This window comes from Ursus arctos, unplaced genomic scaffold (genome assembly GCF_023065955.2).
Source record: "Ursus arctos isolate Adak ecotype North America unplaced genomic scaffold, UrsArc2.0 scaffold_33, whole genome shotgun sequence".
NCBI lineage: Eukaryota > Metazoa > Chordata > Mammalia > Carnivora > Ursidae > Ursus > Ursus arctos.
In genome coordinates, this window is record NW_026623019.1 from 10,529,998 (window position 1) to 10,544,384 (window position 14,387).

Below are 14,387 nucleotides of genomic sequence, written 5' to 3' on the forward strand. Positions count from 1 at the left end.
TTTGGGGTGAACTTGAAAGAGCCCAGGTTCTGGAGTCTCTTACCAGGGTGACCCTGGGGCGTCTCTTACCGTTTCTGAGGCCCAGCTTCCTCATTCACTTGTGGTGTCACATTGCCGCTTAGCTGATTTTTAAGAGATCAAAATCTCTTCTTATCTGTGTGGGCCCCACCACAGGCAATTAGAGCAGAATTTCTAGAGGCGAGGCCTGGGCCTCCCATAGTCTGCAAACCTCCCCAGGTGATTCTACCTGTTGGGGGCCATAAGGGATCAGGAAAACACCTGCCAGGACATAGCACACCTGTTTCCCCCCACAGATCCCTTTGTACCCAGAAGATGTGAAATACGGAGAGCTGCTTCAAAGGAAAGCAACTTTCTGTCACATGGAGGCTTTCTTGGTCATTATAGTAACCACCAGAAGAAGTCATTCATTTGCAGTGGATTTAAAGAAAATGTGTCCCCTTCCCCCACTTCTTAAAGGGATTCCATGGTCGTTTAAGGTCAAAAATGGAAGTCTGTTCCTTTGACCTCCTGGCCCCAAGCAAACCCTCTCTTCTCTGTGAACTCACAGGTAGCCATTGGGTGGGGAATATCAAAACCACCAGAGCTAATAAACCAACAGGCAGAGCTGGGGGTATTCACTTTCCTGGGGAGGACACAGCAGTGGAGAAATGGGGAGAGCTGGCTGAGGGGGGGAGCCAAGGGAATGCTAGAAAGACAGCTCATGGGCTCATGCTAATTCAGGATTGAAGACCGGCCCTCTGGAGAGGACGGAGGGAGTCCCAAGGGCTCACTGTGTAAAGCAAGTCCCCTCGTTCACTGGTTTTACTGCTATGAAAAAAGAACATCACATCTTTTCCAACTTTTTTTCCTCCACTGCATTTTTGTAAACGGGTGCAGGAATAAAAGGAAAAAACCATGAATCCACAGAGCACCTTTCTGGGGGAAAAAAAAAAAGCAGCAGCCCTTGTGTGCAGCTGGCCCAGAATCTTTCACCTGTCTCCTTCAGCTTCTGTCTATTTTCATATTTCAAAAATGGACATTAAACTTTTGCTATTACCTCTTATTTTCATTCTCTAATACTCCACGGGTTTTCTGGTCTTCCTTGCGTCTTTTTAAAATGGGATGTAATTGACCTAGAACATTCTATGAGCTTCAGGTGGTCAGCCTAATGATTCCATATTTGTCTGTATTGTAGAGTGACGACCACCATACGGCTAGTTAACATCCGTCAGCGCACATCATTATGGGATTGTTTTTCTTGGGATGAAAACTTCTAGGGTTTACTCTCTTAGTGACTTTCAAATAGGGAATACAGTATTATTAACTGTAGTCACCAAGCTGTATATGATTACATCTCCCAGGACTTATTTATCTTATAACCAGAAGTCTGGTCAAAAGGATCAAGTTTCTGTGTATTTTGAACTATCCTTTTATTACTGATAATTTATTATCTAGATTATTCCTGTGTGTGTGTGTAGTTTTCTATGAACACAGGCAGAATATCTTGAGGTTTCTTTGTTGGTTTGCTCTGGAGGGTCTCTCACTCACAGGACAGAAACCCCAGTGCCCGGCCTGAAGCCCGTGTTCGAGCAGCATTTGTTGACTGACTGTATTTAGGAAGGGTCTCTCTGGGATTCGTCCTGCTTTGTCTTTGAGCCGTGATGTTGTTCGCTTTCCTGGAAAAAATTAATTCAGCCCTTCAAATATTTATTTAACAAATAGGGAGTTTCTACCATGAATCAGACGTTAGGGAAACCCAGGCAAGAAATTTTGTCATGTACTAATGTAAGAAACCGTGGAGTTGTCCTGAGTCCCTAGTTGTGTTTTTTCTTTCGTTGAGGTGAAGGTCACGTAACATGAGTGGAACCACTTGGAAGTGTACCGTTGGGTGGCACTTGGTACCGTGGCAGTACTGTCCAGCCTCCACCGCCATCTGGCTCTGCAGCAAGTTCATCACCTCCAGGGAGACCTACACCCACTCAGCAGTCACTCCGAGCTCCCCTCCCCCCAGCCCCCCACTAATCTGCTTTCTGTCTGTGGATTATTGCTTGCTTTTTGGCTAGTGGATTTCAAGGAAATGAGGGTGTTGCATTTTATACGTTGTCACTTGCCTAGGAAACTCTGGGCCCTCCATCAGCTGAGATTATTCCCCCCAATTCTGTGCCAGGAGACTGTGGTGGAGGGGTGAGGGGTCTTCTGCTCTGTCGGCGGATAACTGTCCCGAGGCAAAGGCCGTCACACAGAAGCAAGCGCCGTCAGACGCGCAGTCTGCCCAGTGTGCTTCCTGATGCCATGATGCTTCTCCTAGGATGGTCGGTCCTGATGTCATCCCCCTCCCGCATATCTACGGAGCACGAATCAAAGGTGTGGAAGTGTTCTGCCCCCTGGACCCCCCGCCTCCCTATGAAGCTGTGGTGCGCCAGACAGACCAGGAGCAGGTACGGTCCGCAGTTTCCCGTTGGTACGCTGACCGCTGGCAGGTAACTCAGCCTGGCGCGCAGAGAACAGTGGGAGACTGGGCCCTGAACATCCTTCTAAGTTCAGTGGCGTCTGGGTGGGGGACGAGCTGAATATCAACGAATAACCCTCTTTTCTTCTGTGATGTAGGGGTCTTCATTCCACATGCCAGAAGGATCGGAAGGTGCCACGAGCCCCTTGGAACCGATCTGCATGCCAGCGACTCAAGGTAATAAATACTTGATTGCTGCCCAAACTCAGGGTTCAGTCGAGTAAGAGATCACGAAATAATGACCTATATGATATTTTGTTGGAGGTCAGAAATCTTGAAGCCAGGGGTTCAAATTACATCCTTCTTGGGGCACCTGGGTGGCTCCGTGGGTTAAGCACCTGCCTTAGGCTCAGGTCATGATCCCAGGGTCCTGAGATCAAGCCCTGCATCGGGTGCCCTCCTCATCGGGGAGTCTGCTTCTCCCTCTGCCCCTCCCCCTGCTCATGATCTCTCTCTTTCTCTCAAATAAATACATAAATAAAATCTTTTTAAAAAATTACATCCTTCTTTCCAGGTGTAAGTAGGAGATACTATACGAACAGAAATAAAGATAGCCTCAGGATCTTTGATGAGTCACCAGGCTCTTCTCAGGGACCTGTGAAATGGATTGGGGAGTTTAATCTGGCATTCCTGTGTTCTCCCACCTAAGATTTTCTTTCTCCTGTTATAATAAGATGGGCTCTTTTAAGGGGAGAAAAGGAGTGTCTCTGGCAGGATGATTTGCTGTGAGATTGCGCTGCCATTTATAACCTCAGGTCCAGGTCGTGCTGCCTTCTCCAGTAGTGAATGCTGATTTTCCGTCCTGCCTCAAAATACAAGAGTCAGTTTACAGTTATCCTTGTCATTTAAGGGAACATGATTGCAGCTCTCTGTCCTCTTTGGAGAGGTTTTAAATGGCCCAGAGAACTGTCCACCAGCACAAAATGGCAGGGGTGATAAATAATGGATCAACTCTCCAGCTATTTTCCTGGCGGGTGATTTTTCAGCAGCACCATTTGAAACGAGTTTCTGTTCTGTTCACCTTCCATCTTAGAATAACAAAGCAGTGCTCTCTTCCCTAAATATGTTTGTCATTCTCCCATTTCTTAAGAAAGTTTCCCAGACCACACTCAGGCTCACCGATGACGTGATGGGGTTGTCCTGAGCAGAAGTCATCCATTTCTTGAGTGGTTCTCCCCATCCACTCGGCAGTCATGGGCACTTTCTAATGGCCGTCAGGCCTGCACCCTGAGCTGTGCGGATGCCTCCGGTGCCTGCGTCAGGCCGGCAGCCCTCAGGGAAGTCACCTGACCTGGGCAGGTGTTTTTCCACCCACCCAGGCTCACCTTGCATTGTCAGAAACGGGGAAGCAGCTAGAAGCTTTCTAGTGCTGCACCAGGACGCTTCCCTGGAGAAGATTCTGAGCACTTGCAGAAAACAACAATAACAACAACAACAACAACAACAAAACAAAAAAAACCTGACATTTTGGCAAGGCCTCTTGATTTTATACTTGGACTTACGGTTTTTGTTGGCTTGTTCTGGGTGTGGAGGGGTGGTTTGGAGAGTCAGCGTTTCCCACGGTGCTGGGAAAAAAAACCCCACGGGCCAGCAGCCTAAGCCAATGTGGGTAATTGTGTTCCCCTGCCCCTGAAGGTTCCGGCTCACAGGCGCTTCCTGCCCAACATTTTGAAGGCAGCAGCTGGTGAAATAATCTATGTTTCTCTCTTTAAAAAAAAAAAATCAGGTGAGGACATTCCTAACACACCTGGAGAAGAGAGCACGTCCATGTCAACTCCCAATGCAAACCAGCTACCTCCCACGAGGAGCCGGAGAGTCTTCCCACCCCTGAGGACAAGATCGCGGAGCGACCCTGTGCTCCATCATTCCGCGGAGAGAGGTGATGTCACGCCCCAGGCTCCTTGCACAGCACCCTGCGTGTTTGCCCAAAGGCACCAGGCGAAAGCGGTGGCTCTGGCCGCCCGCCGCCCTGCAGCTTGAGAGATGTCTCGAGAGAGGTTAAGAGGTCTTGGGAAAATAAGATATTCTACACGCACATTAGGAATATTCATCTGCCACATTTCTTAAGGCTGGTAGAGTTTTTTCTTTTGAAGTCATTGTCAGCAAAAGCATTTGGTTGCACATGATAGAGTTGTAGATAGGACATGAAGAAAATGCAAACGTTGTTCTGATTTCTGGGTGCTTGCAGTCTTATGGAAATAGACGTTCTCAAGGAAAAAGTTAAAGGGGTGTATTTTTTTTAACCTCCTCTCTTATGTTCTAAGTTTTCCTTTTTTTTTTTTTTTTTTTACTGTGTATGGGTAGGTGAGTTATTTAAATTTGACCTGTTTTAAGAACTTTAGATAGAGTGAAACTCACACTCTCATTCTCTCCCTCTCTGTGTGGAGTTTGTTATAGACGTCATTTGAATAATTTTAAATATAACAAATTTTAAAGACTTAAAATACATTGAGTCCTTTTTCTGAATATGCGAATACCTGAACATCTCCAAATAGCTTTTCATTGTGGAAAACCGTAAAAAATAAAATAAAGAAAGGGAGAAAATGAAAATCTTTAATCCCGCCAGCACAGGCTTCTTCCGGTGACCTCTTCTAACAAGCACCTCTGGCCTCCTCAAGCTCTGTGCAAATACGACTTTGCCAACGCTCTCACCCTGCTCTTTCTGGGGCCCCGTGTCACCCCCTTGCAGTCTTGGTTCTGTCCCTCTGACGGCCTGTGTTGTTCGCTGCAGCTCTAGACTGACCGTGTGGGAGCCAGAGAGAACACTCCTCTTGTCTTCTGAGCGGGGAGGAGTCCCACCGTCTGGGCCTGAGCGTCTCTGCAAACCCATAGGCCAGCAGCCTGGCCCCTCAGCTCCCCAGGCCCATTTCACAGCGGGTCTCTACCCATCCTGGCAAGTTTGAGGACTCGAGCTGGTGATCTGCCAGCCTCAACAGGAACTTGGCTCTCTGCACAGCTTAGTGAGATCCTTCCAGATCTGCGGTGCCGCAGTGGGGAGGAGACTTGTTTACCTGTTGGCGTCCTCCGCTGTAGAAGGACCAGATTGCCTTCTAACGACTGAGTGTAGCCCCTGACTGTCTTCGCACACGAGTGTCTGTAGGGAGCATCCCGGGAAAACTCCGGCTCTCTGTGACATGCACGTGGCAGCCTGGAGGGGGGCCACCCACCCCAGTTTAGCGTGCCTACCTTTCTCCAGAGGAAAAGGAGTGCTCCCCTTCCTCCACCTGTCCTCCCACCCTCCACTTCCTTTCTTTCTTGACTATCAGATTCCTGCTTGTCAGGTCTTCACAGACTGAGTCTCCAAGGTCGTGTACACTGAAGGCTGCTGGCTGGCTTATGACCACGTCGAGACCGGGCCCGCGTTCCCCTTCACCCACTTGGTGGTGCAGTCATGTGCTGCCGGTCCTTAAACCCTCCTGATGGAGGTAGTTGTGGAAATCAGAGCCTGTGGCAGTGGATTTCCCAGGCCGCTCTTGACTTCTGGAATGACGTGTGGTTTTTCCGCACCTAGATTTTCCTTTCTGTTAATAGTCAGCCCTAGAGCTGCCTCACAGCCATGGTGTGAGCGTGGAAAAGTCGGCACCATGCCCTGAGGATGTTCAGGACAAAGGTACCGTCAAAGCGAGCATAGCACCCCGTTCATCCCGCAGTCCTGTCTCTCTCAGCCTCTCTGAGTGGCTCCTTCATCCGTTGCCGTTGGAGCATTCTCTCATCAGGTCAACCATCTTTTCTGTGCTCGCCCACCCATCCCCACACATCGGCCATTACCCCACGGCACTGTTGCTCCGTTCTCGATGCTCTTCCCTACCATGTCTCTCCCTGCGTGATTGTGTTTTACGTGGCACACTACAACGTTCGGGGAACACATCCTGTTGGAACTTGAGGGAATGAGCTTGTGTCATTGTTTTTCGGTTTTGTTTTTGCTTCCCCCTTTCCTTCTGCAAGATGAAAAGCAAGATTTGCATGGTCGTTGGCATTTGCAACATGTTTCCACGCCGCGCTCAGCGGCCGGTGCTGTCCCGGTACGGGCCGTGCTCCCAGGGGCGTGGCCAACGGGCACGTGTTGTTTGTCTCCGCCCACAGCTGCCCCGGTGCTCAGCTGCGAAGCCGCGACGCAGACCGAGGGAAGACCGGACCTGGCCACGGTGACCTTGAGGAGAGGTCTGAGGAGCAGAGCTTCGCGATGCCGGCCTCGGTCCCTGATAGATTACAAGTCCTACATGGACACCAAGCTGCTGGTGGCGAGGTTCCTGGAGCAGTCGTCCTGCAGTATGACCCCGGACATCCACGAGCTTGTGGAGAACATTAAATCCGTTCTCAAGTCCGATGAGGAGCACATGGAGGAGGCCATCACGAGTGCCAGTTTCCTAGAACAGGTAGTTTTATGACTCATCTCGGACATGAGTCACAGAACTTGTTTCCATAGCAGCTGAAGCGGCTTCTCTGATTTCCTGTCCGAGGAGCAGTAAGTTCATGGTCACCATATCAAGGAAATTGGGGTGAGGAGGTCTGGGGAGGGAGGGAGAGGAAGCTGGGGCACTTTCTTTTCAGGCGTGATGACTTTTCCACAAGCTTCCTGGCCCAGGGAGAGAGACCGATTTTTCCGGAATGTGGGACACGCCTGGGAAAAGAAAGTGGTGCTGCTTGGGAATAAAGGCAAGGGGTCCGGGCAGCGTGGGGCGCCGTCAGCACTCCATTTGCCAAGTTGGGTCTCCCTGGATAGGGCGTGCTTTCTCAGCCCTCTGGCAATGATGGATGTACAGGAATTTTCATATTGGCAGGATTCTGGAAGCTGTTCACATTCCCATGAAATGGTGGTCTAAGCCAATACGACTTACAGGAATAAATATCTTTTCTCCATAGATGATAGATGAAAAAGTACAGTCCCCTCATCTGAAGTCACCCAGTGGAAAGATAAAATCGGGCATGTAACATAACCCATTTGGGTGTCAGTTTTTTCATTTTTATTTATTTTTTTAAATATTTTATTATTTATTTGAGAGAGAGAGTGCGAGTGCACAAGGGTGGGGGGAGGGCAGAGGGAGAAGCAGGTTCCCCGCCAAGCAGGGGGCCCAATGTGAGACTCGATCATGACCTGAGCCGAAGGCAGATGCTTACCCGACTGAGCCACCCAGGCGCCCCAGTTTTCTCATTTTTAAAGTGAAGTGTTGGACTAGGTGGTCTCAACACCTGTGTGTCTGATTGGGATTGCCTTCTGGTGAGAACTGGGGATGGGAAACAGCTGTAATTACCCACCTCTTTTAAAAACTGCGACCTGGGATACCTGGGTGGCTCACTCGGTTCAGTGTCCAACTCTTGATTTCAGCTCAGGTCATGAACTCAGCGTCCTGGGATCAAGCCCTGCGTAGGGCTCCATACTCAGCTCGGAGTCTGCTTGAGACTCTCCTTCTCCCTCTCCCTCTGCCTGTCCCCTCGTGCTCTCTCTCTCAAATAAATAAATAAATCTGAAAAAAATAAAAATGCTGTTAGTTTTTAGGCATTTGCTTTGTTGCCCCTTGGATGTGCGGTAGCTGTTGTGACCTCAGAGCACAGTGGCTCACAAGTGTTACCTGTCCGTGTCTGTGCAGTAAGTGCCCAACACACACACAGGGCTACGGGGTCCTAGGTGAGTTAAGGCAGATTGAGTAAGCCCCTTTTCACTTTCCTTTCCCTTTTCCTTTCTACCTGCCGGACTCTTCTGACAGAAGCCAGAAGCCACTTTCTCTCCCAGCCCCTCAGGGGACTCAGGGGAGCAGAGAGCACTCTGATTGCTCGCATGAAGAGGTACATGAACCTCGGCCCCTCTTGTTTTCTGCTTTCTAAAAGAGCGGTCAGCCGGTGGTCTCAGGTCACGCTCTAGTTAGCATCTGCGTAGGGGAGACATTTACATCCTCCTAACCCTGGTCTACGCCAGAAGTCGTTCCCTGCCGCCTTCCTTCCGTCTGGCCCCAATAGCTCAATACACAAGCAAGTCTTTGGAGCCACTTGTCGAAGGCTGCCAAGCTCTCGTGAGGTAAGAGTCAGACTGTCTGCCAAGCCATTGGTCTGGACCTTCTGCTCAGTCTTCCCTGGAAAATAGCTTTGGGGGAAAATGCACAAGCACTTACAGCTCAACAGACGCTCTCACCACAGATGTCTGTTGGGTGTTTGTGCCGAGTCCGGGTAAAGCTTCAGGTACTGGGATTGCTGCAGTGGAGGCTGGGCCATCTGCTGGGCCTCCCAGCCGCGGACTCCAGTGGTGAGGCTTCCCAGGGCCACACCCTCCCCAGACAGAAGGAGGGAGAGACAAGCGGAAGGAGAGCTTTTATTCAAAACCACTTACCCTAACTTACATGTCACAGCAATTGACATCTCTGAATGTTGGGATTTTTTTTTGACCAGGAAACAAGAACAGGGCTTTAAAGACAACTATAATAACAGTGTGTTAGCAAAATGTAACGTCCCATCTTTTGGAGGGATTAACCTTCTGAGGACTTTAAAATCTCGGAATGGTACAAACTCAACAAAAAGTCAGCGCCGTGCTTGTTCTGTGATGTCAGGTGGTCGTGGAGCGCCTGGGCTTTTCTCAAGGTGCTAACAGTGTAAGAGGTCCTCTAGCCACAACTGTGCAACTTCTGGAAATCGTACGTACTGGACAGTTCTCCCCTCCTCAGTCCCAGCTGGATGAGGAGTTTTCCATATGTTTGCCATTTTACAAAGTAAGTGATATTATTACTATATTTCAAGTTACATGTGTGCTACATCGTAAAATAGATCTAGCAGTAGAACCATTCTTATGCATTTTTTTTTTACAAATAAACTGGCCGAGTTTTTATGTTGTTTATTATGTTTTGTTATTGAAGAGTTATCATATCAGTCGGAAGCATCATGTGTTTTGGATGACATTTTATAAACCCATTAGCTGGTCAGAATGCCAGACGGGTGGTTATCAACTTTTCAAGAACATCAGTCTCACTTGGGTTCCTGTTAGAAATAGATGTTCTGGCCCCGCCTGTCACAGTTGCTGTGGGGGACCCGGGAATGCACGGAACCAGCTCCCCCTCCATAAATGTGCAGACCCCGTGAGAACCACTGTCTCAGACTCCAGGGAAACTGGATAAAAATGACAAGAAGAATGTTAAGTGTAAAGCAAGAACTTGCTATGGATGAATCAGGGGATTGAAGAGGCAGGTCGGCAGCTGAAACGATAGAAAATTTGGGGAATTTCTTAGGAACATTAGGAAAGAGGCAATCTGTAGAAAATATCTCTGGTATTCCAGGTGAGTTCCACTTTGGGAAAACATCCTATTTTCTTTCCCAATGCGACGAAGCTAAGCAGTGCATGGATGGATAGAGGGGGCAGGTCGGAGGACCCCAGCCTAACGTCTCCCCCACCCTCTTATTCTCCCCAAGATAATGGCCCCGTTGCAGCCCAGCACTGCCCGGGCCCACGTGCCGCCCTCTCGGAGACAGCCTGGCTTCCTGCACCTGCGGAGCTGCGGGGACCTGAGCACCTTCGTCCCGGCGGGGAGGCCCCGAGCCGAGAGGAGACCCCCGCGAGCAGAGGCTGAGCGGCCCCACAGCCTCATCGGCGTCATCCGAGAGACCGTCCTGTGAACCTCTGGGGCCAGCCCCCCCACCCTGCGTTGGTCTGAGGGGAGCAGGAAGGAAGATGCACCCGGAAGGCGGAATGATCCCTCCTGACCTTGGAGTGCCCTCTGGGAACTCCTCAGAAGGCGGGGCAGGCACTCTGGAGGACATTTGTTCCCACCTTCTGGCTCCTCATTCTGCTGACTGAGGACATTCAGGGGTGGGCAGGCGGGTTCTTCCAGGCCCATCTGGCTTTCGGATGCAGTGATCTGGAGACCGTGGAGGCAGCCTCCCTCGAGCCTCTGCCAGGTCACGGGGGCAGAAACTGGGCTAACGATTCTACGCCCACCTCCCTCCCCGTGGCCCTCCTGCTCCCTGAGTTCCTCCCTCCGTGTAAGGACAGAGCTGCTGGGCTGCTATTTCTAGCTCCTGCAGCCTTTTGCTGCTTGCTGAGGAGCAGTGGACACAGAAGCAGGATGACTACCCCTGATGTTCTGCACTCGTCAAGCTTCATTTTAGGTCACCCACAAATCACAGTCTCTTTAGGAAAAACGGGAAACTCGTTCAGTGACAAATGGTCATGCAAGATGTTTAGGGAGAAATTCTTGTTGATTCCACTTATTCGTGCTTGCAAAGCTAGAGGTGGCTAAGGCCCAACCAAGAATAAAAATGTGTACTTTGGACCTCTGGGCTCCGTGTACAGCATGCGTGTGGGCATAGGTGGCCAGGCCTTTCCTTAGGAGGGGCTGAGCACTCGGGGCAGAGGTGGGCCGACTCTCAGGTCCCAGCAGGCCACCAAACCAGTTTAAGCAGCAAAACACCACCCCTGGGGTAACAAGGCGACCTTCCTCCTGGTCAGCCAGCATTTGGCTCAGCAACTTCACGGAGCTTTCTAGCAGGGATTACAGACTGGGGATTCGTGCTAAGAAGGAAGGGGATGGCTTCTTTGGGGAGGTGAGGTTTGAGCTGGCTGGACTTTGAGGGTCAGGGAAGGGTGTTCCAGGCGGAGGGAACAACCAAAGCAGGAGCCCGCAGCACTAGAGGCCATTGGGGCCGGAGAGAGAGGAGAGGGGAGAGGTGGAGAGAGCCTCAGGCTGGATTTTCTGCTAACAATGAGATATACCACAGCTGCGTTTTCCTCGGGAGTAATGGATTTAATTTGCATTTCAAGAGATCACGTGCTGCTGGAGAATAGTTGAGGCTGGGGTCCTAGGCTGCCTAGGCGAGGGGCTGCCGGCCTTGCTGGCCAGGCCTGTGCTCCAGCTACTGCGTTGGCGGCTTCCCACACTCCCGGCTCACCGCCCAACAGCCTAAGAGCTGGCGCTCTTGCTGTCCCCATTTTACAGATGAGGAAGATGAGGTTCAGTAACTTGCCCCAGGTCACTCCGAAGTTCAGTGGTCATGATGCCCGGCACACCCGAGCAGCCCGTCTCCGGAACCTCCCAGGCAGCTGCAGTTTGGCATTTCCTGTGTCTCTGACAAAGTGCTCGGTAAGGCTTCTAAGCATGGCTCCCCGCAGCGCAGACTGGCGGGTTGCAGGCCAACGACCAGGCCAGGCCCGAGTGGGAATTGTGGTGGGGTCTTGGGACTGAGTAACCAAGACCCAAGATGGGAGAGTGTTTGGAGGCCCTGTGTGTGTGTGGGGGGGGGGGAGGTGAGCCGTGGCTGGGGAGGCAGAGCTGGAAGCTGGGGAGAGCTGGGGGCTGGAGCCGGGCTAGGGGCTGGGCCTCTGTGTTAGCGAGGAGGCTGATGGGGCTTCCACGTGGCAGTTTCTCCCTTGCATCCGCCTACCCCCAGGCCCTGAATTCTCTGTGCAAGTAGGCCATCTCTTGATTTCTCTAGAAGCCCCAGCTGTCCACAGCGGAGCTGCCCGCTGGGGCTTGGCCCACTTTGCGGGGGTCTCCGGTGTCTCAAAGCCCCTGCCACACACAGGCTCTCTGCCATGAGCTGCCCCTGTAACCCCGTTCAGGTGCTCTCCGGCGCGCTGCGTGGCTGCCCCCAGCCTGCTGTCTCCGGGTGAGGCTCCTTTCTCCTGCTCCAGGAGAGAAGGCCAGGCCTTTCTCACGTCTCTAGGTTTATGCTTTGTCCCTCTGGGAGAGCACTGTTTTTAGCTGCATCCCTCCACCCCCCCTTCAGAAGTCTGTACCCCTCCCTCCAAATGCCACCGCGGGCCTCGCCGTGAAGGCTCGGGGAAGGTAGATGGGCGGCCCACAGTGGGTGGCATCTGCTTCTAGCCTTGGAGGAACAGTCACAGAGATGGTCTGGCCCTTTTGAGGAAAGGGAATTTGCCAGCAACAACCGGAAGAGGAAAGGGGAGCATGAGACTGAGGGCATTGCTTGCCTGCCGTCTAGCAGGAGGAAGTGGGGACCTGTCTCTGCTTTGAAGAGTTGATCTGGCCGCCTGGGGGATGTCCCGTGTACTTCCAAGATCTGAAGGTATTGGTGAAGTCAGAAAACTGACTTCTGTCTTGCTTCTCAGACTTTAAGGAATATTAAAGTAAAAAAATATATATATTGCAATATAATTATAATACAATATTTTATATATATTTGCCCTGGGAGGGAATTAGGGGGTATACAGTTCATCCCCCTGTTGGTGTGTCTGTGTATAGCATACTTTGAGAAACGTAAGCATTATAATGCGATATACATGTGTAACCACAACTGAATATACACGGGGGTGGGGGGGTGGGGGGGCAGCTCTTAAGAATACACAGTCCAGAGGTGGTGACAAGGCATCTCAAATTTAGTTATCAAAATTACACCAGAGGGTTAATTAATTAGCGTGAGGGGTCTTTGAAACAAGCTTTTGCTGGTGAAGTACACGCTCTCTGGGCAGAAGCCTTGTTGAGTCACTGTGGTCTTTGCACCAGTGAGGAGGAAGCCTCTGGTCCCCACTTCAGGAGACTGTCATGGGGCGGATGGGGACACGGGCTACTCCTTCATAATGTTGTCACTTCTACCCTTTCTCACAAGCTAAGTGTCTGAGGCCGGAGTGGGCCTCTCCCCAGCTTACGGACTGTTCTGGGCAGATGCGCCAGTGAGCGTCTGTCTGCCTGGCAGAATTTCTTCCAAGACCTGCTTTCTGTGGGACACCCTACCCCACGGTGTGATCTGGGAGAGGGGTCCCTGGCGAAGCCGAGGCTCGAGCCGAGAGCAGAGCAGCTGCGGGCGACCAGGGCCATTGGCGCAGGTCACAGCTTCTCAAGCTCCCTGGGTCGAAGGACTATTTCCCCCCCCCTCCAATCTGTCATGGACCAAAAGCTTTTGTAAATTAGAATACACTGAAAATTGGCCTAGTCGGCTAGGACGGTTGTAGCAGCAAACCACACTACGTGGCTCCAGCAGCGGACTCTTTCTCACAGTTCTGGAGCCTGGGAAGCCCAAGATCAAGGTGCCGGCAGACGCGGTGTCTGGCGAAGACACCCGCCTTCCTGGCTTGTGGGTGGTCCTTCTTGCTGGGTCTCATGGAGTGGGGACGGAGGGTTCAGCGTTCCCTCTGGTCTCCTTGTCTTCTTCTTTGGACGCTAGTCCCATCATGGGGGCTCTACCCTCATGACCCCATCCAAACCCAGTCATCTGCCCAAGGCTCCACCTCCAAATACCCTCGTACTGGGGCTTAGGGCTTTAACATACGGATTTTGAGGGACACAAACATTCAGTCCAAAGCACTGATTTACCAGGAAAACGAAATAATGGTAATACAAAAGACATAAAATGCAAACCCCCCCCCCCCCCGTATTAAATAGGCTTTTTTAGAGCAGTGTGAGTTGTACAGCACGTTAGACCAAAAGTATGTGGTTTCTCAGAGCTGCCCCCCCCCCCCCCCGGTTCGCACACCAGAGTGGTGCTTTTACAGAGCTGGCTCCTGTCAGGGACCAGGAGCCAAGCGTTCTGGGCCCGGGTCCATGGTGCGTGTCGGGATTCCTACTCTAGCCCCAGTTTCCCAGTGTCATTTCAGCCCCGAGTCTGTTCTGTGTGCTGGGTCCCGGGACACTGAAGTGGCCTGGGCGTGGGAAGACAGGCAGGCACCCTTCCCTCTGCAGCCACGTGTCTCTGAGGATGCCCGAGGGCGGAGGCTGCCCTCACTAAGTGGTTGGCAGGTCCCTCAGGGTGAGGGAGAACTGGCAGAGGAAAGAGGCAGCTCTGGTCTCCACCCAGCAGTTGGGGAAACAGAACAAAGGAGCACATCTCCCCCATCCCCCATCCCGGCCCAACAGGAGGATTCAGAAAATAATGAAGGGGGTGAGGGCGGAGCCTGGACAAGAGTATCTTTGTTTCTGTGGTTTTTCTCCCTGGAGCTGCTGCA

At 51.5% G+C, this 14,387-nt stretch overlaps 1 protein-coding gene across 2 annotated transcripts in view; it reads left to right on the forward strand.

Moving 5' to 3' along the window:
• ENTREP1 (endosomal transmembrane epsin interactor 1) overlaps positions 1-12,595 on the forward strand; it is a 61,162-nt gene extending 48,567 nt beyond the window's left edge. For both annotated transcript variants that reach the window (XM_048218279.2, XM_026519340.4), the window contains 5 exons: positions 2,309-2,438; positions 2,608-2,686; positions 4,236-4,388; positions 6,593-6,885; positions 9,902-12,595. In XM_048218279.2, the coding sequence (XP_048074236.2) occupies positions 2,309-2,438; positions 2,608-2,686; positions 4,236-4,388; positions 6,593-6,885; positions 9,902-10,105 (859 nt within the window). In that variant the 3' untranslated portion in view covers positions 10,106-12,595. The remainder of the gene's footprint in view (positions 1-2,308; positions 2,439-2,607; positions 2,687-4,235; positions 4,389-6,592; positions 6,886-9,901) is intronic.
• The last annotated feature ends 1,792 nt before the right edge of the window (positions 12,596-14,387 follow it).